The 25,400-nt window shown below is 39.5% G+C and overlaps 1 protein-coding gene across 10 annotated transcripts in view; it reads right to left on the reverse strand.

Moving 5' to 3' along the window:
- si:dkeyp-72e1.9 (syntaxin-binding protein 4) overlaps nucleotides 1-25,400 on the reverse strand; it is a 112,221-nt gene that overhangs the window by 12,889 nt on the left and 73,932 nt on the right. For all 10 annotated transcript variants that reach the window (XR_005447455.1, XM_038739301.1, XM_038739283.1 and 7 more), the window contains 7 exons: nucleotides 13,919-14,025; nucleotides 10,981-11,122; nucleotides 8,702-8,774; nucleotides 5,548-5,636; nucleotides 2,570-2,666; nucleotides 1,108-1,235; nucleotides 915-1,007 (listed from right to left, as the gene is read on the reverse strand). Coding sequence is in view for 9 of the 10 variants with exons in the window: in XM_038739301.1 (XP_038595229.1) it covers nucleotides 915-1,007; nucleotides 1,108-1,235; nucleotides 2,570-2,666; nucleotides 5,548-5,636; nucleotides 8,702-8,774; nucleotides 10,981-11,122; nucleotides 13,919-14,025 (729 nt within the window). In the remaining variant the exon portion in view is untranslated. The remainder of the gene's footprint in view (nucleotides 1-914; nucleotides 1,008-1,107; nucleotides 1,236-2,569; nucleotides 2,667-5,547; nucleotides 5,637-8,701; nucleotides 8,775-10,980; nucleotides 11,123-13,918; nucleotides 14,026-25,400) is intronic.

Genomic DNA, 25,400 nt, shown 5'->3' on the forward strand with positions numbered 1-25,400 from the left:
GGTTTGAAGATCTATTCCTTACTAATTTCATTTTATACAACCATGTATTTGCATTCTGTAAATATGCAAAAGTCTGCTATGTTCAGAAACCACTTCATTTATAAAAATAAAAAAATTGTTATTTAATAGGGTAAATTTTGTATCTACATTGTCACACTGATAAGATGATTTAGGTGCATTACAGTGTAGAATTAAAGCTGCAAGCAGCGTTGGGCGGGCCCTCGCACATGCAGCGAGTCAAGATGTAAGGGGGCTTCGTTACAGATTCTGGAGCTCTGCCGGTGTGGCTGTGAATTTGCCACGCGCTTTGGACGCTGCATGAAGGTGTTAATCAAGGTGTCCCCTTTGTGGCGCTACATAGCATGCCACGGCATGGGCATGCTCGTGGACGAAAACTCACAGTTTGTACAACTTTTAATTATCAGTAGGTTTAGACTGCACAGCGAAAATGTGAAGTCGATTGGATTAATTCCGTAGGAGGAGTTCGTTAAAGTACAAAGTGTGCTCTCCCACAGCTGTGTCATAGCTGTATGTGTGTTACACTGCTGCCGTTTCACAATTACAAGCATTCGACTGCTGATCCATGGAGCTGGCTTTTATTATGAAGCAGCCACAGGAAATGCAATGAATTTGTCACTGAGACTAGCGATGACTGCTACTGTTCCTCAAAAATTGGTCTGTGGTCAAGAAAGAAAGCTAAAAAGTTGGAAAAATAGGAGTGCGAGCAAAAGCAACATGCTGTAAAATAAGCAATTGCAAAAGGCACTGAAATAAAAATATTGTTCACACTTTTGTCAGTTTCTCAGTTAAATGCTAAGATGACTCAAGATAATATTTGACAATTGCTTGATATAATAGTGGTTGTTTTCACATAAGCTTTCTCCATCCACTAGCTCTTCTGTGTGAGTGTTCACCTTGAGCTGTTTCATCTGGGTTTGCAGCTGCTTCACCTCTGTCTGAAACTGCTCCATCTCCTCACTGCTGTAGCTGCATTCTGACTCATATGTCTACACACACACACACACACACACACACACACACTAGTTATTTTTTCTGTTTAATCTGTGAATGAGTGCTTGCATGTGAGAAGCTGTGAGGACCGCTTACAGGGGAGTGGAAGGCCGATGTGTCCATCAAACTCGCTGCTTCGTGATAGGAAAACATGAAGGGACCCGCCCCTAAACCCAACTCCTCCAGGTTCTCCTGGAAGGTGTTCCGGGTGGCCTCCACGAAGTCTGAGTGGACAGACATGCACAGATAGAAAACGTTTACTATTGATGACAGAAAGGCCAGGGTTACCATGGCCACCCGAACCCTAAATGATACATCTAAAAAGGATAAGGGCTTCATACTGTACAGACACAAATTAATAAAAGTATAAATGTTAATTTATGCGATAATTGATATTAAAATATCTAAGTTTGCTTCTCATCTACTTTAAGTTTCTGGGCACTTGTGTGAGTTTAATTATGAGGTTATCTGAAATCATTTCAAATGTTTTACATTTAAACATGAGAAAACAAAAACCTGTGAATTTGTTGTCACTGGCTCTTGCTCCTATATGTTTATTAACTTGAAACTTAAACTTCCTATAGACGATGAATGAGTGCGAATTTTGTAGCCAGTCAGTTTCCGTAACAGGCCTGCACGGTAAGAAAGGAGTTTGGTGCGTCTGCCTCGAGCAGACTACACGGTGGAGGAAACCAGAGTAAGAGAGCCATCAGAGGAATAAGAGGTCAGAGCTCCCTGACCTGGTAATGGGTGTATTCTAGGGGATATCAGGTTACCTTTACAGGAAGTGACTGGAGGAGAGGTGCGACTGTTTAAGTAATGGCTTACGTTCAGTAAAAGTTCAGTTTAAGTCACGCAATGAATAAATTCATCTGTGGAGTTCAAATTGTACCTACAGCTCTGAGACTGATTTACACCATGTGCCCTGTTTGTTGCCATAGAAACCTACACCACAGGACTTTGTTGTTCCCATTTTTTCTTTACATCTAATTGAAACAAACTAAAGTTCTGGTGTATGGAGTTCTTAGAGAAAAGTTAGAATAAACTTTTTTTTTGTCATTTGATGTTTTGTGCAACTTCAAATGTTTCACATAGTACACCTGTAAGTATGGAAGAAATTAGAGCTCAAACTAAATTACTGATTGCTGTCCTAGAAGTACCGCAATTCTAAATGAAGTTTCTTATATCTATAAGTCTTTATAATAATGTACCATTTATTAAACTACTTTATTATATATACATATAATAGAAATTAATTAGTAGATATAATTAGACCAGTAATTATTATAATTTATGATAAAATAAAATGTTTTAACATCAAAACATTTATTAACCTAGTCATAGAAATGCTGCGCTGTGACTGTCTGCCTGGCTATGAACGGACACAGAGCTGCCTCATGGTTATGCAACAAACATACAAGTGACACAACCAGAAACTGACGTGCAGCCATCAGCCCCAGCCTGTGATCTGACAGGATTTCAACACAGATATTTCACCTTGCTGTTGACACAACTGGAATTGTGTGTGTTTGTGTGTGTTTCTGTAGGTGTGCTTCACCTCCATAGGCCACAGTGCCTTGTGGGTCTGGGGTCAGACTCTGTCTTAACTTCTTCCTCTTCTCTTCTGTGACATCCAACCCAAGGAAGGACAAAGCCTGAGAGACAGAGAAGGAAAGAAAAACAGATGCATAGAAGACACAGGGAAGACTTTTTATTATGGTGCCATTGCAACATCAAACTATGTACTCATCAGTTCTATCTAACTGCAGCCCTCTGCAGAATATGCAGTCTGCAGAGGTTATCTTTTGAACAACGCCTCTCTAAAACAGCATACACAAAAATGGAACATTAGGGAGGAATTACTGCAGGACTGTTGTGTCAGATAGTTTTAGCTGGGTGTATCTAATTAACTGGCAACTGAGTGTATTTCTCTTTAATTCAGAAAAACGTCCTGTTGATTTCATTACACAACATCTTTGCATGTGGCTAAGTTTAAAGGATAAGTCTACCGATATTCTATATTTTCATACAGTCAACCACAATGAATGTCTCCTACTAACAAGTATTCTGTATGTATAGTATTCCTCTGTTCCATAGAGCTCCACCAAATGTACATGCGGTGAGACTATTTCAAAAACAAACTTTAACTTTAATACATACATGTTCATCTTCTATATATTTTTTATATTTATATAACTGTAAATGTATCTCTATACCCAGGGTCTCATGTGATTTAAAGCCATCTCTACACTGCCAGGAAGAGAACTGATGAATAAATACTCAATAGAGTCAAAAGAATATTGATTCTAAATACTAATAAGAGTAAATTAATCAGCCTTAAAAGTCTCATCATGAGTCATTTGTGTGTAATTGTAGAATGTAAATAATTTCTCATGAAACCTCCAATTTCCTTCCAGCAATCCTGAGGACATGTTCTCAGGACAGGGTCAGGAAGTAGGTGTGTCAGACTAACATTCATACTTTCATTCCAGAGGGGATGACATACACCAAAGGGACTCGAACCCAACCTTGATTCCTGGTATGTGCTACGGTGTGCATTTATATTTTCGATCCAGTGAGAACATTTTGTAGAAAGGCTGACCTTTATGCACTACGCTTGGCACAAGAGTCAATCCCTGTCATAGCCATCTGTTGTCTGAACCTTAAACAAGGTCATTATACAGTAATATGCAGAAACCACAACAGGTAGTGTACTCTGTTCAACCTTTAACATGGTTTGTTTCTCCTTCGATTCTTCTTTCATTGGCTTTCTGTCCTTTGTTACACTTACACTTACCTACTATAGTAGCTCTCAAATCTAAAAATATCCCTAATCCATCTCACTCTCTCTCTTGCAAAGGAGCCAACAGATCAAGAGAGAATTGTGCCTGTGTTCAACATTTAAACTCTCTCTGTCTCCCTCTAATCCCATTAATGAATTGGTAGATTAGGGTCAACCTACTGCTGAGCAGGATCTGGCCAAAATTAAAATCAAAACTGAATAAAGCTATACAGAGGACAGAGGCAGAAAGCCAGAGAACGAGGCAGAGGAAAACAGAGACCATCAGCAGAGAGATGGGAAGCTGGAGGGCAGGGGGGAGGGGGAGCAGTAAGAGAATGTGCTGATAGGGTAAAAATACTGTACAAATGAAGTGCAAGTGTGATAGAGCAAGCAGAGAGAGGCTGCTAGAGAAAGATCAATAATTAGATGAAGAGAGAGCTTGGGGGTGGTTATGAAAAAGTGCTACAACGGTGAAAAAGTTGCAAGTGAGTTAATCAGAATGAGAAGAATCATAAGCGTAAATTTGCTTCATTGAGATCATTTAAAAACCTGAGTGCAGAATCACATCATATGCTATGGCCTCCACAGTCAGACACCCCTCCACCTATTACTTTCATTTCTTTAACAGACTTTATTTTATCACCATGGAGATATAATTGTGACGGCCCCGAGAGGTCTTGGTGTTGGGCCTCAGTACTGTGTGCTGTCTGTGTGTTTCTCCCTGCAGGCAATTAAGGAGATTTGGAGCACATGGCCAGTGAGCCCAACCTATTTAGGCCTGCCTGCCCAGACACCTTCCACACCGCTCTGTCACACTGTTCTTTTGTTTTGCATTATTTTAAATAAATTTATGCTACTCTTTGTTTAACCTCGAGTTGCATCCTCCTTCTTTGTTGCGGCCTGAGAGCCAGAGTCGTAACAATAATCAATATGATTTATTAGATTACTGGATAAGTGTTGTATTTACATTTTTATCTATTTTGTATCGTAGCTCCTTGGCACTAAACACTAAACAAACAGGAAAAATCCACAATGGGCCAGTAGCAAGGCCTCATAACAGAGGTGTAGTACGGGGTATGTGCAAAGCCCGTGGTAAAGCAGCCATCATAAACCTCATGGACCACTGGGCTCCATCAGCCTCTAGACAAACTAATATTTACCTCAAGTGGCTGAGGTCCATCAGACAGTAAAATAAAATTTAGTTACTTAGTTTCTCATTTCAGTAAGTGGATTATTTATCCAGTGGTGTGGTGTAAGCCTTTTAAGCCCTTTTGGTTACTAGTATCATAATCTGTGTTTTTTATCACATGCATCTCATTTTTTCATTTATCATATTATGCTGTAACCACTAAACAGTACGTTTATAATAATTTTCTCATCAGTACAATACCTGCTGACTTGTCTCCGGATAAAAGGAAATACATTTGTCTGGGACAGCCAGTTATGCACTAGTTGAAGCTGATCAGAGCAGGTGGAATATTCTTTCACACACACACACACACACACACACACTTTGGTGAGTTGACCAGTATGACAGATGGGGCGCATCAATGGTAAGGTTGAGAGAAGCACAAGGAGAAACAGAAAGAGGTAGACAAGCAGAGAAGGATTCATGCTCTAAATTAACTAAAGCAAGGCGTAAATGCACCACAGCTTAAATAAACCACTCCAAACATGTATATGTTTGTAAATATTTCAATATGTTTAGTAGCATCGCTCTAAAATAACATCTCTGACCAGAAGACTGTACTCACCAAGTCTAACTTGTCTGATTTGAGGCGTATGTAGGGGTCCAGTGTAATCTTAGGTTTGGCCCCTGTTGGTAACATCTGGCTGGCTGAATCTAGAGAAAGGAGAAAAGGAAAATGAGGGCGGAGGAAAGAGGAGGAAGCTGACATCTGTCAAAGACAAAGGGCACTGACCATGAGTTGTATGAAAAACATTCCCATGTAGAAAAGATATATGTAGAAAACACCATATCTGTATGACATTGAACCAGGGGCCAATGCCCTTTAAACAGAATGAGAGAGTATGTGAGGCCACAGTACACATAGTAAACAACAGGAGAAGAATATCAGGGGATAATCTGTAATATCAGAGTGGATGGGCAGATATTCTCTGTGGATTTGTTGGAAGTGGGTGGTTGTGGTGGTACGAGAGGTGTGTGTGAGAATGTTTGGGTAGGGGATGAAAAGCAGATGATTAAAAAGAGAGGAGTGGAGGAAAGGTGGATGATTATATAAATAAGAGTGAGGAAAAACAGTGAGAGAGGGGAGGGCAGACAGCCAATGCCTAATATTAATTTGATGAGTTTGTCTGTCCCAGATTTGTGTCTGCTTGCTGTGGCAATGGGAACCATTCCTCTGAGTGTGTGTGACTACACACACCCTGTTGCTAGGGGTATGAACTGATTTCATGACTACCCTCTACCTCGTCTCACCCAAAGGATTTTCACCGCACCGCCCAGTGGTGATGATTGACAGACCTGCTGTTGTTACAACAGCCGTGCTTTAAACTCTGGTCACACTCAGATACCACTCCACGTCATAAAATACACTTTTCCACTCAAATAGGATGATCTGCATGATCAATCCAAGTTTATACATACATATATCATGTACATTAAAATTTGTGGCTGTAAAGAATGTCAAAATGAAAGTAGTGTACACATTATATCAACTGTGAGGTTACACAGAGACCGAAAAAAAGAAGTGGTTATGTAAACTAGGGGTGGGCAATAAAACAATAATGATAATTATTGGGATATAATTTTAATAATATAACAAATGTTCAATAAATGTTTGATTTAATTAATTTGAATTATGAATGAATCAGAACTTATTTTTTCTATTAAGATATTTATTTTGATGAGGAAAAGGGACTAAAAAAAGATTTTCCTCATGCATATTTGCTGAATAAGATTTTATCATAATTGTTTTGAATGTTTTACCTCAGATTTGTGAAGTGATCCACTGTTTGGCATCAAGTGTTTGTTCTGACCATAAAGAAAAGTTTAAAGTGACAATTAACCATCTGGTTTCTTCAACTTTCACTCAGGAGCAACAATCAGCCTTTAAACTTGAAATAAATAATGATTTGACATTTATCCTATTAACTATCAATATCAAATGGTATGACTTTTTTTTATGTGATCACAAAAGCAGTTATTTTTTTCTCAGTCTTAATGTTACATGATTGTTGATAGTAGATTACATAGATTTTGTGCAAACATTTTAGTTAGATATATTCATTTATGATCTTACCCCCCACAGTTGAGTTTCCTGCAGTGACTTTCCACAGGATAAATATGTTTGTCTGACTCAAAAATACCGTCTTGTAATGTCTGATTGGAGCTGCTTCTCGGTGTGGGTCTCCCTGCCTTCCATTAGTGTTCACCCACAAAAGAAACAACAACCACAGATAAAAACAAGACTTCCTTGTGAAACCTTGGTGTTTGCTGAAGTATGGTGGATTATTTGTGACAGAAGTTTTTTGTTTTACAAATAACATACATGCACAGACAAACTCTGAATTATTATAAAATATAGTAGGACTCCAGGTGATAATAGTAAATAGGGTTATACTGACATGTTTATATCATTAAACATCTTTGTAGACCGGGCCTCCTGCTGTAATTTTGGACAGGTCAGACACTGGAACTTTAGTTTAATTGACATTTAATTAACAAGGCTTCACACTTGCTTCCCATACTTCTGAAACCATATTGAAATTATTTATTGTCAAGAGTCAAAGTCCCGTCTTTGTAAAAAATATCCAACCAGTATTTGTACTTGCTCACCTCACCACAAACTACTGACATCTGTCATGGCTAGCAACTGGCTTAACCAATAAGAGCCTGGAGGGGAGCTAAGTGGTCACAGCACCTAGGACCTTGACTGGGGTAATCCAGGCCAATAGGATTGGGACAGACAGTCTGATGGCTTTGAGCTGGGACCAACAAATGACCCTTTACATTGAAGCTGCTGGTCTTTCAATTTTATCATCAAGCCCTTTTTCTTTTATATTGTTTTCAGTCTTTAGGCAAAATCTCTTGTTTTCATGTGTGTTCTTTTTAAGATGGAAAAGGGTTGACAAGGATGTTGAAGGTAATGAGATGGGGGTTAGGATCATAACCAAGAGCAGTGATCATCACAGGACAAACATCCAAAACATATATAAAGTAAGTATACAAAAATGTATCACTGTGTGTTTTCTAAGAGCATAAGGCTGGCATTCCGTTACTGTCATCAAATCTCATTAAAGATCAAAACCAACAATATATTTTCTGACTTATCCTACCCTGTGGATGCATCTCTCCGACCCAAGCCTATTGGTTCCTACTGATGATATGAACATTTAAAAACAGCTCACAAATATATTGTTTCAATTTTAAAAAATGCTCAGTAATTTCCTAAAACAGCTGGCCACTGTAACATTTATCAAATGTTACTCAAACAGGAGGAAATAGTACATTTGTTGGGGATTATTTTCAGTTGTGGATTAATCCACATTTGGTGCTCTAGTGAGTATTTCCAGCAGCAGGATGGTGTATGAGGGAGTGAGTAAAAAAAACTACAGTTGTTGTTCATGGTAATGTAGGAATATGTCAACTAGTCCAATACTTTGGCTCACTGTTTGTAATTGTTTTTGGACAACAATGGAGCGCCTCTGGCACAGAGGAATAAGATATACCAGGCTTTGATACACACACACACACACACAGTTTGTTAGTAGGATGTTGGTTTAGTCTTCTAATGGGATTCACAGTAAGAAAAACATTGTATGAAGCCAGCCCCTACATAGGTCTCAGCAGCAGAGGAGAGGAACAAATCTAATTATAGATAGACAGACAGAGGGAGATGAGGAAAAAATGCAAGAAAAATAAGAGTGTATAGTGAGGTATTTTACCTGAAATATGAATATCTGGCGGGCAGATGTCAGGAGAAGGTGAGGACACGGGGGCTGGCTCCTCTGTACACATCTGCACCGAAGAAAATTCAAGGTTTTAAACTGCTTTGGTAGGACAGATCTGATTTGTAGGATTGAACTTTGACATGCCAGTAACCTGCTATTCTACAGGAAATTACAAAGTCATTCATCAACAACTGCACATACATTGTGGAGTTTACTGTGGAGGCTGTTGTGTGCCACCAGTATAATTCAGACTTTTACATTGTAAATTCCAAATCAATTCATAACATAACAAACATATAGATAGATATAGATCAGTTCAATTTGCATTTAAATGATTTGTTAATAATCTTTCAGTAAAATAAAAGAAATTACCTCTAATATACAAATTATTAAATTTAATAACCTTTAAAATTTTAATTACTTTAAATTTCATCAGGAATTGCAAAATCAAAAGATGTTTCATAATGCATTTAATGCAAAATGCATTTATCAGTTTATTATACATTTACACACACAAGTTGATCAATTCTTAATATTAATCATTATAAAGTTAAACTGTAAGTGTCTTTAATTACTTCAATGACACTTTTCAGGTTCCATAAATACCAAGAACATAGCACATTAAAATCAAGTCCAAAGTACAGTGTATTAGCTTAAATATCTTTAAATTCCCCAAATATGGAAGTGTATTTGGGATATAGAAAAAAAAAAGTAATTTTACAATATCATCATTTTCCATTTGAGTAAAATTTTTATGAAAATGGAATAATCCAGTTTGTTTTCTGTTTTTTCTGTTTTAAAACCAAAACGGAAAAACAAACAGAAAACAAAAACAGACATCGTTTTTTGTTTTTCTGTTTTAAAAAAATATTTATTTTGATATTTAATGAGTCCGATTTGTGTAGATTTGTGTTACACTTGATAAACCTGCAGCAGATACACTTGAGCGATGATGGTGCCTGATTTAGTGTCATTAAGATGAGCTTCAACATCAACATATGTGGGTTTTTAGACAATAGCTGCAGTACCGGAGACTGCAGCTATGTAATATTGGACGTTCAGTTTGTAACTCACTAGCAACTGGAACAGGAACGCTTTCTGGAGAAACCTCCGTTTTTTAAGATTTCTCAAATTAATTCAGTGATAGCCTAGTTGTCAGTACATCCAATGGTACACAGCAAACATAAACTGTTAGCCTATTAGTTAATTTGGTGAGCTGTAAATTCATGAATCACGGACGGATTAAAATGTTGGGTAATTTTCGTTCAGCCTCTCTTGGCTACACTGTTTTGATCCGACCTTTATTTTCTTTGTGAGATGGAAGAATTTAGTAAGTTGCGCGGTGCTGCGAAGGGCCTCCAGCTGCAGTAATGCATGGATTATGCATAAAATTAGTGGGAACAGCCACTGACCGTCTAGTGCGCTGGTTACACTGGCAACACAACCCAAAGTAGGGTGAACGGAGGGGAGCGGGGGGCTGGAGCAAACAGCGCGAGGGAGAGGAGGTCGCACCCTGGCCGTAGCCTCGAGAAAACAACCCTTGATAAACATATTCGGGTATTTTCTTAGATCGCTCAGGTAACCAGCTGCTTCAGATCAGACCAAAACAAAATGCTTCCTTTATGCTGACGTAGAATTTTGAGTGTTCGAGGCTCTGTAATATAGTGCTCACTTCTACAATCATATTCGCCACAGCTGATAAGATGTGATGTGACCTGAAAAGAAATAGCCTTATGTAAAATTAAATATAAAAATATTTAGCTTAATATTGACTTTTTGTTTCACAAGATAGCTACACGAACACAAGTCTCCTGATTCAAAGGTTCTGGCCCTCCTTTCACCCCAACCATTTTCTATCACAGTCTTTTCTGTTAAATATCATATACCTGCCTTTACTGTGACAAACTGAGCTACAGGGCTTCCCCCACGGCGTTGACCTATGATGCTATAGGGATCCCCAGTGCGTTACAAGCGCTGTTAGGCATTGACCATATGTGACGAGTGGGGAGTGACAACAGGTTGTAGGGATACAACACCGGTCAAAGATAAAACAAAACGCAGCTCCTTTGTTTTCCATTATGGGTTTAAAACAGAAAAACAAAACAGATGTCTGTTATTTGGTTTTCCGTTTTTTCCATTTTTAAAACAGAAAAAACAAAAAACGACTTGTTCTTTTGTTTTTTTCCTATTTGGTTTTGAAACTAAATAATTATAGAACGAACCATACGTTGGCATATTGTGTTTTTGATCTCTGTAACAAAAGCATAGCTGACCTCAGGTGATCTGATGTGGACTTTTAAGCGTCCAGAGTTGGAGTTGATGCCAGTAGCTCGCTGTACCCCATTGTGGAGAGATGCGCTGCTTGGAAAAAGTCCTTTCCCTGGGATGAAGGCTATCTCCACCACACTGTCTTGGCTGGAGATACAATACATACAAATACATTGATATAAGCATTTACACAGTGACATACAGCACTGTGCAAAAGTTTTAGGTGTGGAAAAAAAATGCTGTAAACCAAGAATATTTTCAAAAATATCTAAAATATATCATATCTAAAATCAAATTAATATTTGTGGCCACCCTTTGCCTTCAAAACAGCATCAGTTCTTCAAGGTACATTTGCACATAGTTTTTGAAGGAACTCAACAGGTAGGTTGGCACAAACATCTTGGACAACTCCCTATAGTCCTTCTGTGGATTTAGACAGCCTCAGTTGCTTCTCTCTCTTCATGTAATCCCAAACAGGATAGGACAGGATAATGTTGGGATCATTACTGCTCCACAGCCCTTCAGCAAACAAACTACCTTCTGCTGCAGCCAAGTATTTCAAATTTTGACTCATCAGTCCAGAGCACCTGTTGCCATTTTTTTGCAGCCAGTTCCTGTGATTCGGTTCGGCTTTTTGGCTTAACCACATTGGAACGGACTGACCCGGTATGGAGGGCGTAATCAATTTTCGCTGTTCTAGCCGTTTTCCGTCCAAAAACAGCGGCGCTTTGTGTCAACAGAGACCGTCTGGCCGGCCGCCATCTTGTTTAGATCAGCTTTGGTGTTAAGTTTCGTTTCTGTCGTCAGATTGAAGTGGAGAAGAAGAGTTTGGCTGCGGTGCGAAAAGTCAAAAAAATCTCCTTTCCTAACCTCCTTTCCTTGACCTTGATGGAAAACGTCATGAGGTCAAGGAAAGATGCAAAAGAGAATCCATAAGGACTTAGGAAAGGAGGACCGCGGGGCTCAGAGAATCCGACTGCTCTTTTAAGCGATGTGGCAGGACACCACAAATAAATCAGTGTGTGGGAAACACCTACTGTAGAGGTTATCCAGCTTGATCTTAGCCTTTAGATTTACTATGAAGGCGAGGGTGTCAGCATCTGTGACTAAAGTAAAATTAATTTGCTGAAGGCTGCAGTACATAACGTGAGGCTACACGCTGCAACATTATCACATAACATAACATAAGACTAGTAACAGCTCGCATGGGTCTCAGTTATTGTTGACAGTTTAAGATATATGCATATTAGCAAGTTATGGCATAAGAGAGAAAAGGCTTAATAGCCAATGGTAACTTACGTTTGTGATCAACCTCCTTTATCCGTCATGGTCGGTGATTTATTATTTTTTTATTGTAGAAAACACTTAATGGCTTATTTCAACACGAAACATAAAACATTGTTGAAACAGTATCAGATTACAAAAAAGCCAAAAGAAAACAAACCAAAAGAAAGAAGGTAATTGTGAGTCTTATTAAAGTATCATAATGTGCGTGTGTATTGCAGGGATCTTGCTAAATATGGTTGATGGATTTTATCCTTTGAGTTTGAGAACGTGTGCCACTTTAAATGTTGCCGCAGCAAGGAATTGTGGGACGGCATTCTCTCCTTTCCTTTCGTAAAGGATGGTCTGGTGTACCCTATGCTAAAGGTATGATGAAAGGAAGCATTGAGGCACCTTTCTTTAGCTTTTAGAGAATTCGACCAGCTCTTATCATGGCTGCCACTGAAAAACTTCCGGTTCACTTCACTCAGTTAGGAACCTTCTTAAGCAAAAAAGACTTTTCGGACGCAGCCTTTGATATGGCGGAAGTGATCTATATCGGCCTCTGCTGGCGACCCGTAGGTCCAGGATATGTTCGGATTCGTAGGGCCTGTAGGATGTTCTGTTCTCAAACTGTGGCCTGTAAAGCATGGGAGTGCTTTTGGTCATATATATTGACTGTTTTTATCAATATTTCAATGTTTTGGAAGCTTTATGTTATTTGGAACATGGTTGTATGGAGAGAAATAATGTTTTGAAGATAACTACCAATAGAAGTGAACATTTAAACAGTAAATATGGCCAAAAACATGGACATTCGCCTGCTATTTTTTTGAAAGATTTGTGATAACTGTTGTATATCAGTTTCTTTTCATCAAATTTACAGTTGTATTCCAGGTGTATTAGAAGATATTCAGGTGCATTATAATCTACCTACTGATGGTTTTGATGGTTTATTGCATTAAAATATAGCTTTTTTTTTACCAGGCGAGGATGAAAATATATTTTTTCTGTATTCCATGTAGTCTGTAATGGTAAATTAAATATGTTAATATACAATGGATTTATATTCCTTAGCTTCTGACCTTTCAAAGGAGACCAGAATTATGCATCTAGGCCTAATGGTTGAGGAGGTATGATTTATTTTGGGTATGTTATTTTAGGCGTTTTTCCTAGAAATAGGTGCCAGGGTCCATGAAGGCCACATCTGACCAGACTTGACCAGACTCTGTCTTCAGCAGCCTCACCTTGTTAGCAGAGTTCGACTGTTCCTCACCCAGTTGTATTCCTCCTACATAGCTGTTTCTGTTTCCCTTAATGATTGTGTTTCAACCTACATATTGAATTGGTGACCATTAGCACCTGTCTGGTGTAATTGTTTAATCATACACCTGACAATATGCCTACAAAATCCCCAACTTTAAGCAAGTGCTCCTAGAACAACAGATGCTGTTTTGAAGGCAAAGGGTTTCTGTTCTTCACACCAAATATTGATTCGATTTAGATTTTACTTTTGTTCACTCTATATTGTGTTAATTGATAAATATAATCAATTAACATGTCTATTTTTGAAAGCATTCTTACTTTACAGCATTTTTTCCACACCTGCCTAAAACCTTTGCACAGGACTATGCATATAGTATATGCAGAAGTAAGCAGGACGATTATGGCATCACCCACCTGAATTTGACTTTGTTCAGCATGCTTTTGGCCTCCTCGTGGGTCACACCTATCAAGGACTCCTTGTTGATGGCAATGAGCTGATCTCCAGGCCTCAGACGTCCATCCTGCACCACAAGGAGACAGAGCCTTTTGTCAGGCTGAACCACACAGGTGCACTATTTCCTTTAATGGCTCATTCTGTTGTTCCTGATTTCTAAATCCACTTGATTTATGTCCACTGGGCTGTGTGTGCATGAGAGTATAGGCCAGTGTCAAGAATCTTAGAACTTGGCCAAGTCTTATATTATTACTATTAATAATAACAAACTTTATTTATAAAAAACTTTTCAAAACAAAGTTACAAAGTGCAATGAAATAAAATCAGGTAATTACAACAATATGAAATTAAATTAAATACCCCCCCCGACGCTTCAGATGATCAAACATGAATTCTGTGTTTATACAAAGGGCTAATCATATTCAGATTCAGATTCATTTTATTAGCCATTTGCAGTATAAAACCACATTGGAAAAGAATATGCAAGAAGCTCAAAGTGCAATGTCACCACATAAAAAACATAAGAGACATAACATAAAACAGACAAGCAATTGCCACAAAGTGCCTAATTTAAGGTGCTTTGTTTAAAGTGATCACAGCTTGGGGAACAAAACTGTTGAAATGGCGATCGGTAGAACATTTGACAGAGCGATACCTTCTCCCTGAGGGAAGCATCTCAAAGAAGGCCCCTGCAGGATGGCCTAATGCATCATTAGCAAGTTTTAAAGCTCGATTCAAAAGTGTAGCTTTATATGTAACCTCCAGGAGCGAGCAAAGTACAGCCAATGATCCTGCTGGCTGAGCGAACCACTTTGTTCAAAGCCTTCTTCTCTTTCAAGGTGAGATTACCAAACCACACAGTAATACATCTAGTTAGGACCCTCTCAATTACACAATAGTAAAAGTTCAAAAGAATCTTAGTGTTTTGAGTGAACTCTCGAAGCCTACGTAAAAAGAAGAGGCGCTGTCTCGCTTTCTTAGCAATTTTAGTCGTATTAGAGCTCCAGTTCAAATCATGTGAAAGAGTCACACCTAAAAATTCACATTTCTCAGTAATCTGCACATTGGAGTCATGGATAGTAAGAGGCACATGATTCCTATTGTGACAAAAATCAATAACAAGTTCACATGTTTTTGAAGTGTTCAAAAGCAAGTTATTTTCCTTGCTCCATTGAACAACATTCTCCACCTCCTCGCGATAATGAGATTCATCGTTTGAACTAATCAGCCCAATGATAGCTGTGTCATCGGCATATTTGATTATCACATTATTAGCATAGAGGCTTCAAGGTCATGAGTATACAATGTGAACAATAGGGGGCTCAAGATACACCCCTGCAGTGAACAAGTGCTAACATACAACTCATCTGAAATACAACCATTAATTTTGACTATTATTCTGACATGACTTATTTGCCATTCAGATAGTCCTGTTTTACTTAATGAGAGACTGCCAATTTGTTTTATTTACTAAAATCATCCATAATTGGCAGTGGATTTACTGTTCTTCTGGGAGCTAGTCACGCAGATCCGGGCTTGGAGGGACACCTGTGCTTCATTTGGAGAAACACTTTGTGGGCGGGTAGGTAATACTTATAGTTTTTCTGTGTGTTATGTTACACTTCTACAGTGTATGGTTTTTATGTGTTGTGTTTTAATCTGTTCTGTGTTATTTTGGGTAGACCCCAGATTGTCTTCATCTCAATATCTGACAACCTAATAACATATGTGATATGTTGCAAAATACTGTCCCATTATACAATTTCCAGTGATGTCTCTTTACACCATTTTGGGCACTTGCAGCCTGCCACAGTCACACTTAACAGGTGACATCGACAAAGTCTGTGAGGGTTCAGGTTTTAGGCTGGAGATTGGGATTGGGTCAGCCAGCAATACAAGTGCAAATGTACATCTGCACATTTCAAAAATCAAGTTTTAAGGACTTTTTCCCCAACATATGAGCACCAGTTTTAGGATCAACATTTACAAGGTTTTAAACTTGGTAAACAAATTAAGGCTACATTCAGACTGCAGGCCTTGATGCTCAATTCCTTTTTTTTTTTTTTTTTTACCAGATCTTTGATCAGAGTTGCACATGTGCAGTATCTAGTTAAGGACTACTGGCCAATCAGAAGCAGAGTAGGGTGGGTCATGAGAAGTCGGTACACACGGCTTTGGTTCAGCTGTAGGCTACATGTTGCCGACCAGCTAAGCAACATGGACTTGAGCAAGAGTTTTAGAGTGGAGAGTTATTAATCTGTAACAAAAGTCTCTTTCATCCATAAAGTTTGAACTGAGCTCTGTCTCTACATCGCAGTAACAACTTTATGTACATTGACTGCCTGGAGGGTAGATAGTGATTGGAAGGGAGAGGAAAGGCAGCAGGCAGACATCTTGTCACTGTGCGCTGCAGCTCAGTGTGTTTTTCCACTGGTGTTTTTGATGGTGTGACTGGCTAGCTGCTAGGCGAGCGTTATGATTACTATGAACTACTAAACATTTATTGCCATATGCCAATGTACACAGTTCATGCTTATGTTCACATGAAGGAGATAACTGTGTGTTCAAAATGACATTAGTCCCATGCAAATGCTTTATGAAACTTGCAAGCCCGCAATAATCCGAGCTCAAACTGAGGCAGGCTTTGTGAAGCTAACATGCTAATGCTCATTACTCTTCACCAAAAGGTGAGAAAAGATCATGTGGTGACCCAGACTTTAGACCTTTGATTATCTCGTCTGGTAACTGCCTTGGGGAATGGAGGGTCACTGGTTCGAGTCCAGCATGGACCAGTCATATGGAGCGTGGACTGTTAGCTAGAGAGGTGCTACTTCAACTACCTGGGCACTGCCCAATATGCCCTTCAGCAAAGCCTTGAACCCCTAACTGATCGGGAGTGTAAAAACCTTATTTCCCCTAGAGGGATTAATGAAGTTGTCTTCTTCTTAGCATGGAGTTTTGCCACCTTATAGCCACTACAGTTCTGAAACATGCATTGCTGCATAATTCCCCAGCTGACTCATCCCAAATTCACAGTGCATGAAAGGCTAGCTTGCTTCCTGTATGACACAGGGGATTAAGAGCTGGGATTTGGAGGAAATGGACAACCTGCTTCCATAAGCAGAAGACTGAGGAGCTGAAAAAGTCAGTAGCTGTAGTAATAGAGCCAGGCATTAATGTACAGTGTCGAGGGAGTTAAAGAGACTTTATGACAGTGTGGATACACAGCTCCGCTTTATTGTGCCTGTCTCTTAGACAGTTGCATGTAGTCTTACTAGCCTGTACCATTCACCATCTGTTACTGGGGATTTAGAGTCCGTAGGTCAGAGAAAAACAAATGGGCCACAGGAAATCTCATACATATATGCCTGATGCACTACAGCCTTATTGCTGAGAAAATTTTTAAGTAGTGATGCTGGATTAATGCAGTATGTGTGGAGAGATGGCTAACGTTTTTTTGTTGTTTTATTCAGGATAAATGCATGACTACAAGAGCTTCTGTGTACCTTTTTGTGCTAGTTTGTTTATTGACTTGAAGCTGCATTACCTGCTTTGCGGCTACTTGGGGGCAGTGGAACAAGTCAAGAACAAAACATCTGACATATTATTAGCTTTAATATTCATTATGGCAAATGTGATCAAACCGTCCAAACAGACAGACACAGACATTATCATTCATTGGAATCATGTTTAAATGTAAGGGGGAACTGCAGAGTTCATGAAATTATAGCATTTAGCCCAAACTATTACATGACATGACCTATTCGTTTCTCAAACTAGGTGAGAGAGAGCAAAAATATAACACAAGTCAAACGTTTTGTCAGGATGTTGTGAATACAGGAAACAAGCAAAGTGGCCCACACCCCAACATACAACACTATTGTAGCCGTTCCAGCTGTAACATGTGTGTAGGGCTGAAGGATTTTGGAAAATAATATAATAAACAGATTTTTTTTATACCAATATTGCGATTGCAATTTAATATGCAATTAATTTTTAAGTTCTTAACCCTCTGTATTATTCAAAACAGACAAGGCCCGAGGAAGAATAGCCGCGACTCTAAGTTTTCCTTTATCGCAGAGCAACGTACCTAGCCTATACTACGAGGTCTAGAGAACCTTAGGTAAATTTACCTTTTGTTTTGTTTGTTTAAAGTTCATCAGACCGTTTAATTCTCGCAACTCTTAATTCAGAAACAACCAAGTTTCTTTTAAAGCTTTATTTCGGTTCAAATTAACTTCCACTAAGTTGCTCCCAACGACAAACGGAGTTGGGGCCAATCACGTGAGTCAGTTAGGATCGCGTCAGAGGCAACATCGAGGACATCAACAAACACCAGCCAGGGCTAACGCCCCTATCACTGCAGAGTTTCAGCAACTAACAGCCAACTAGGATGGACCCCCGGGACAAACCTGCTAGCAGAAAGCCAGTCCTGGCGACCGGCTGTGTGGCGCGCCAAGCCACTGAGGGACCACGAACACCAAGGAACCGAGCAGCTAGTTGAGGAGCCGTCTGAGCACCATACCAGCTGAGAAAACCAACAAAGCACTAAGGTGGTGTCCTTAATCTTTTAGTCTTTAGCTTTAGTCCTGAAACACTAGCTCAATTGAACTTAGTTATCATCAGTGTTGGGGTAGTTACTCAAAAAAGGTAATGGATTTCACATTACTACTTTTTTTTTAGAGTAATGTCTTACTTTACTAGATTTCTCACTGCTGAAAGAAACTAGTTACACTACTAGTTACATTACTTTTGGATTACTGCGTAACATAACCTGTGATGCACAATAACAATAAAGTTACACCTCATATATGCCCAGATCAGTAATAAGGCTATTATTATTATCATATGCAGCCATTTTGCTACAATTATGCTTCACACAACAGCTGCGGCTGTGTTTGCGACTTGACCTTTCTTTTCTCCGTGAGAGAAGAATTTAGAAAGTTGTGTGGCGCTGCGGAGAGCCCCCAGCTGCAGTATTGCATGGATCATGTGTAATATTCATCCAGCCAGAGGGAGCGATCACGAACCGTTCAAAGCGGGTCGGTCGTACTAGCAACACAACCCGTACCGGAGAGGGAGTAGGGCGGTGGAGCGTACAGGGCCAGGAGATCGCGGAGCAACCAGCCCTCTGTGGACGGTCGGTGATCATTCCCTCTGGCTGGATGAAGTCTGACGCTCTGTATGATCCATGATGATAGACGATTATAGAGAGTAATGTCAATAAAGCATGCTGTCAATATTTTAGAGACCCCCCAAAATATCACAAATCATGCTTTTAGGGGAGCTGATGTCTTATTAAGGGGTGCTAAGCTCCCCCTAGCTCAGCCGTAGTTCACACCTTGGGTAGGAGTCTCTCAAATCGCACCACAGAGGGTGTCGCTGTCCTTTCGCGAATCAATATGAAGTAATAGCTCCACCCCTCAAAAGACAATGCAATTTCTGCGTCCTCATGAACTGGTGCTAAAGTCAAAAGTTAGGTCGGAAAAGTGTTACGCAAACACGCACGTAAAGCAACGTTTGATTTATTTTCCTCTCCTCCCCTTAAGCGGATACTTCAAGAACCAGTTTGCAAGTAACGCGGTTATTTCGTTATTAGTAACTGTAATGTGATTACTGAGGTTATCAACAGTAATGCGTGACATTGCTGTATTACAAAAGTAATCTGATTACAGTAATGCGTTACTTTGTAACATGTTACCCCCAACACTGGTTATCATCCAATAACTTCCATTCGTCTCTTATTCCTTTAGGTCATATATCCTTTCCACAATCGCCAAAACTAAATTCACATTGAACCCCATTACTTCTGCTATACATTATCTGTCACTGATGGCATTCTCAATTCAATTTTATTTATATAGCGCCAAATCACAACAACAGTTATCTCACAGCGCTTTTCATAAGAGAGCAGGTCCAGACCGTACTCTATGATGCTATTTACAGTAGCCCAACAGTTCCCACCACACCCAAAACTTCCTTTTAAGAGGCAGAACCATGGCTCAGGGTGGGCGGCCACCTGCCTCGAGCGGTTGGGGGTGAGAGAGAGGGGGGAGGGGGGGGCAACATTCTGGTTGTTTAGTCATTATTGTTTTATTTCTTTGATATATTTAACCTCACTTTAGTTGTAATAAATCTTCACTTAATCACAAGAATTTGTGTGTGTACTGTTTAGCTCCAGGTCACTGGACGGAAGATTCACCCTTTCATACGAGACTACTGATTGTTTAAACTAACTGGTCTAAAATAACTGAGCAATTATGCGGAGTTCATGCTTCCTCTACAGACTGGTTTACTCTGGCATGTCATGTGACCACAGTGTAATTGCAGCCTTTGCGATTAGAAAATCTCATTTTATCACATCACGATAATATCACAAATGCAATTAATCGTTCAGCCCTACTTGTGTGTGAGGTAGTTTAATGACTTGCCCACTGATATTCAGCTTACTTTCTAGTTGTAGTTAAAATGAGAATAAGAACAGAGGGTCTCTCGTGATTTAAGATGACATAAATGTGTTTTTAAAGACGGTTTAAAACAAAAGTTTAAATAATAAGTTTGCCTCCCTGATGTCTCCAGAGGTGTTCCAAAGTTTGGGGGCATGTTTGACAATGGCCGAATTAAAAATTTTACTTTGAGGAGGGTTTCATTTCAGGTTGAGAAGGGTCAAACTAAGGCTACATTTTTCCAACGAAAAAAAAAATTTGTTTGGGTGATGGTGCTGATGTAACAAGCAACAAGCAACACTGAACAGTCACAAAAAGGGCAGTCAATGTGAATTTATAAAGATCTGTCTTTTTAGAGATAAGACTGCACTGTAGAAGAGATGGGTGTTCATAATGGGACTGATAAATTTTCCGTCTGACTTAAAATATAGAGAGAGAGGAAATCTAAACATGTATGACAGCCACATCACGTTACTTGATAGAAATCCCATTTGTACATCTTTCAAATTGTACACACCAGTGCTCAATCAAACTTTCCACAGGGATCATGGGATATATTCTTAGCCCTGAGGCCCTCTCTGTGATTCACTGGCACTCACTGGCATCTTGAATCCAAATGATGTAAAACCTTGCAGGACATATGCAACAAAAACATCTGCCAAGGAACAGCTTTTTTCAAGCGTACATACACAATTCCTGCATTCTGTGTCTCCCTCCTTCTTTCATCTCCTTTCCTTTGTTGTCATTTTGCCCACAGTTGATTGTGAGTGGGTGGACAAAGAGGCAAGGGGGATGGGATTGGGGGGAAAAGTAGAAGAAGCTGGAGAAAAGGACGACAGGCAATGATATGTGCAAACAGGAGGGGTGTATAGTATTGTTTCAGTGCACCAGCCTAAAAGACCAGTCACTAATCATTAATTTAGCATATTCGCAAACTGACAGTAAGCACAGCTGAAATGTTGGTAAGAATGTTTTATTGCACAGAAAAACTACAGTAAGTGCAGCAGGCCAAAGCTGAAGCAGGAAGTGGGTGAAGACAGGTTGGGTAATAATTTGGCTAACCTGGGGGTTTGATTGCATCCTGTCCTGTCTGTGTTCCCAAGATCTCATCGATTAACTTCATAGTCAACTCTTTATTTTTGCAGTATCCAGCATTTGTTGCCTTGTTTCTGTCAATCACAAATGACTGTGTTCCTGGTATTCCCAGAGACACTGAGGCCAGGGGGCAGAGCTCATCCATCATGTTAACCAGCAACTTCCAGTCAGGATAAACTGAAAATTCACTTTTTCGCTCTCCCACCTCAACACCTGCTTTTTTCCACCAATGCAGGATCCCACAGCCCCAGGCCAGTAGCCAGTGCCAGGGCAAAAACAAACAATCAGCTGCTCTCAGGATACAAAAACTAGATGTGTAATGATCCAGAGATTAATGTAGAAGTCTGGCGATATTCTATATTCTTCCTTCTGTCAACAAATTCCAAAAAACAAAACAAAACCAACAATGAATAAATCTTCTTCCTCTATGCCATAGAGCTCCATTGTTGTCCAAAAACTATTAAAAACATATCAAAAGCCTCAGCTTTGCACTGAAAGCCATGTTCCTCCATCATCATGAAAACACAATGTAGTTTATTTTGAGCATCTACATTCTGTTAATGTTAAATAGTTCCTTTGTTAATAACACAACAAGTGCACTATTTCCCCCTGTTTGAGTAACATTTGTTAAAAACTACAGTGACCAGCTGTTTTTAGAAAATTAACATTGTTACACTATACATTGGTGAGCGTTGTATGTCTTCAGTGGGCCTAAGCAGGGACTGCAGGTGCTGCTACTTCTCCCGTAGAATGTGTGTATCTAAAACTCTCTGCATTGTAATTGTGTGTGTGTGTGTGTACGTGTGCTTGATAGGGAAGCAGCAGCTGGGTGATGCCCTAAGCAGAGCTCTCTAGCTTGATGGCTGGCCTTCACACTTGGTGTAGTGTATCTGTTCCGGGACTCAGGGGCCCCTCTAATAGAGCAGCGCTGACACCAAAACAACACAAATTCCAAGAAATATTCAAGCAGTGATTAACATTCTTTAATCCAGCATGAATGCCTAAATATTCAACAGTATTTAATAAGCTGACAGGACGGTATTTGTCACTTTATGGTAATTTCCTTCGGGGCAGTCAAGGTGACACTACTGATAACAGAGAAATACTGTATATATTCTGTGTTTTAGGAGAAACTTGGAAGGAGTTTTCGCATAGTGTTCTATAACTTTGCACTACTTAACAGTATTTTTAGAAGTTGCACCCCTGCTTGGGACACAATTTACAACACTATTTGTAGCGCCCTCATTAAAGAAAAATGCACTAAGAGCTCCCCTTTCCCCAGATAACACCTTTCTTCACCTAATCTTTTGAAGATCATTTTTACTCCCGTTTTTATCTATACAAAATTTTCATTCATTACCATAATTCATTGCAAAATGACAACAAAAATTCCAAACTGCTTTACAATTTCAGAGAGAGCTGCTGTCCATGTCCAACAATTTTGGCCAAGCATAATCTCTACAAAACTCTTCAATATCCATGTGGGACTGACTATTCCAATATTAGCATATACACTCACCGGCCACTTTATTAGGTACACCTGTTCAATTGCTTGTTGACACAAATAGCTAATCAGCCAATCACATGGCAGCAACTCAATGCATTTAGGCATGTAGACGTGGTCAAGACAACTTGCTGAAGTTCAAACATCAGCATGGGGAAGAAAGGGGATTTAAGTGACTTTGAACGTGGCATGGTTGTTGGTCTGAGTATTTCAATCCAATGGCCTCCACAGTCACCAGATCTCAATCCAATAGAGCACCTTTGGGATGTGGATTCTCATCACGAATGTGCAGCCGACAAATCTGCAGCAACTGCGTGATGCTATCATGTCAATATGCACCAAAGTCTCTGAATTAAGGCAGTTCTGAAGGCAAAGGGGATCTGACCCCGATACCAGCAAGGTGTACCTAATAAAGTGGCCACTGAGTGTACATAAACATATATAACATCTGAATATGTATACAAATCTGTAGGATCTCTGCACTGATTAGCTGGTTTATTGTTGAGAGGATTCATTATGAATGCATACAGTTTTAGATGATGATTGTGCATTTTACCTCCACCAGCTATTATAGGTATCACTGGGTACTGTACGTGTCTTGTGCTGTGTAAGATGAATGCAGACCAGCCTCTGAACCAGGCTACTCCTTGCTTGTTACTTTGAGAGTTGAGATATTACATTTTTCCAGATTGCTAGCTGTATTAATTTGTACATTTTTAATTTAGTATAGGTTGATGCCAAACACATTCGTCAATTTACTTTGGGGCAAAAATAGAAAAACTGAGACAATTAAAAAATTTAACTGCTCTCCTCAGTTAGCTAAAAGAGTAAAGGTCCCACTGACCTGTAATCCAACACTGCACTAAATTCAAAGCAACACAATCACATTTTTACAAAGGTTTACACATGTTACCAGTTAGTTTTAGAGTTGATTTATATATGTTACTGATTACTAATAACTTCATGGCCTGGATCATGTGTGATGCAAAGCTACAGTAGGTGATGCGCCCAGTGTGTGTTGGACTGAAACTTGACCAGGATATTAAGACTGAGGATCTCTGCCAAAGGGCTTGAGCCTTAGGGTGTAAAGTAACGAAGTACAAATACTCCGTTACTGTACTTAAATTGTTTTTTTTCTACATTTCTAAGCCAAATTACTCATCAAAAAGAGAGAGAAAAGCATTCAGTGCACCTGAGTGCAGCAGCAGTGAAAAACAAATGAAAACAGCAGTCAGGTAAAATTGTGTTCTCTCCTCTCAAAGTCTGATGTCAGTAGTAGACTAATGTTAGGTTAATGTGCAGCTGCAGTGCATCTCTCCCTAGTCTGTCTGTCCTGCTAACCCAGCTGGGCAGTAGATGTAATGACACTCCTCATAGGCGCAATTTATAAATGTATTAACGGAAGCCTGAGGGAGCCAGTCTGAATAGGCCTGGTGGAGCTGATAACATGGATATATAGAAAGTATTGTTATTTATAGTCTAATTTACAGGTGCTATGCTTAAGTTTGTCAGTAGAGTAGATGCTTGATTGGCCCCCACACTTCTTTATGACTGAGTTAGGGCACAGAAGTCTATTCAAACCAGCACCATTTTTCTATTAGAGGTTTCCATTCAGGCTTATTACAGACCCAAACTGTTACTGTTGAAGGATGCTTGTAGTTAGAGCACTGTGGTGTCAGGTGTGACTGTGTAGCAATGGCAGATTGTTTACATGGCTCATGAGTCAGGTAGGAGGGCCCCATAGCAGAATTTTGCTTAGGGCCCTAGGGAAGTCAGGACCGTCTCTGCTCTCGCGCTGTTAGTCGCAGCCAGTTCGTGACCGAGTGATAACGTAACTGGTAGAATTTGGCAATATAAACATCTAAAAACTGAAGCGCAAATATGCTCTGTTTGGGGCTGTGAGCTGCACTTTATCAGTGGTGTTGAAGTTAACATCTGGGTGGATTTGTGGAGACATTTCTGCCTGATCAAGTGTCTTTAATGCCTGTAATGTTTAAAATCCTGAATTTAACCATGTAAAACACTGTAACTTTGTTTTGAAAGGGGCTGCATAAATTAGAAACCATTCTTTTTATTATTACAACAGTGCCTGTTGTTTGCACTTATCACTTTCAGTTAGCGATACTTTATTTTCAGATAATGTTACTTTCAGTTCATGTCAATTCAGATAACTTTCTAACTTTCAGATGCTCTTACTTTATGAAATCAGTTGCCAAAATAAACACTGTCAGGCCCTCTAATCATCTCACGTAAAAGTCTGTGGCATGTCTGAATTCAATAAATGCGTGTCTGCGTGGTCATACATATTTGTGACCACTATGAGGGTTACTGTATGTCTGTTTTTGACAGCTAGTCACAGAAACAGGATCTGCCAGCTGTGACCTTAGCTTCGCTCAG

The sequence above is a fragment of the Micropterus salmoides genome, unplaced genomic scaffold (genome assembly GCF_014851395.1).
Source record: "Micropterus salmoides isolate LMB-PRFRI ecotype aquatic unplaced genomic scaffold, ASM1485139v1 Ms_hic_scaffold_10, whole genome shotgun sequence".
In the NCBI taxonomy this organism is placed as follows: domain Eukaryota; kingdom Metazoa; phylum Chordata; class Actinopteri; order Centrarchiformes; family Centrarchidae; genus Micropterus; species Micropterus salmoides.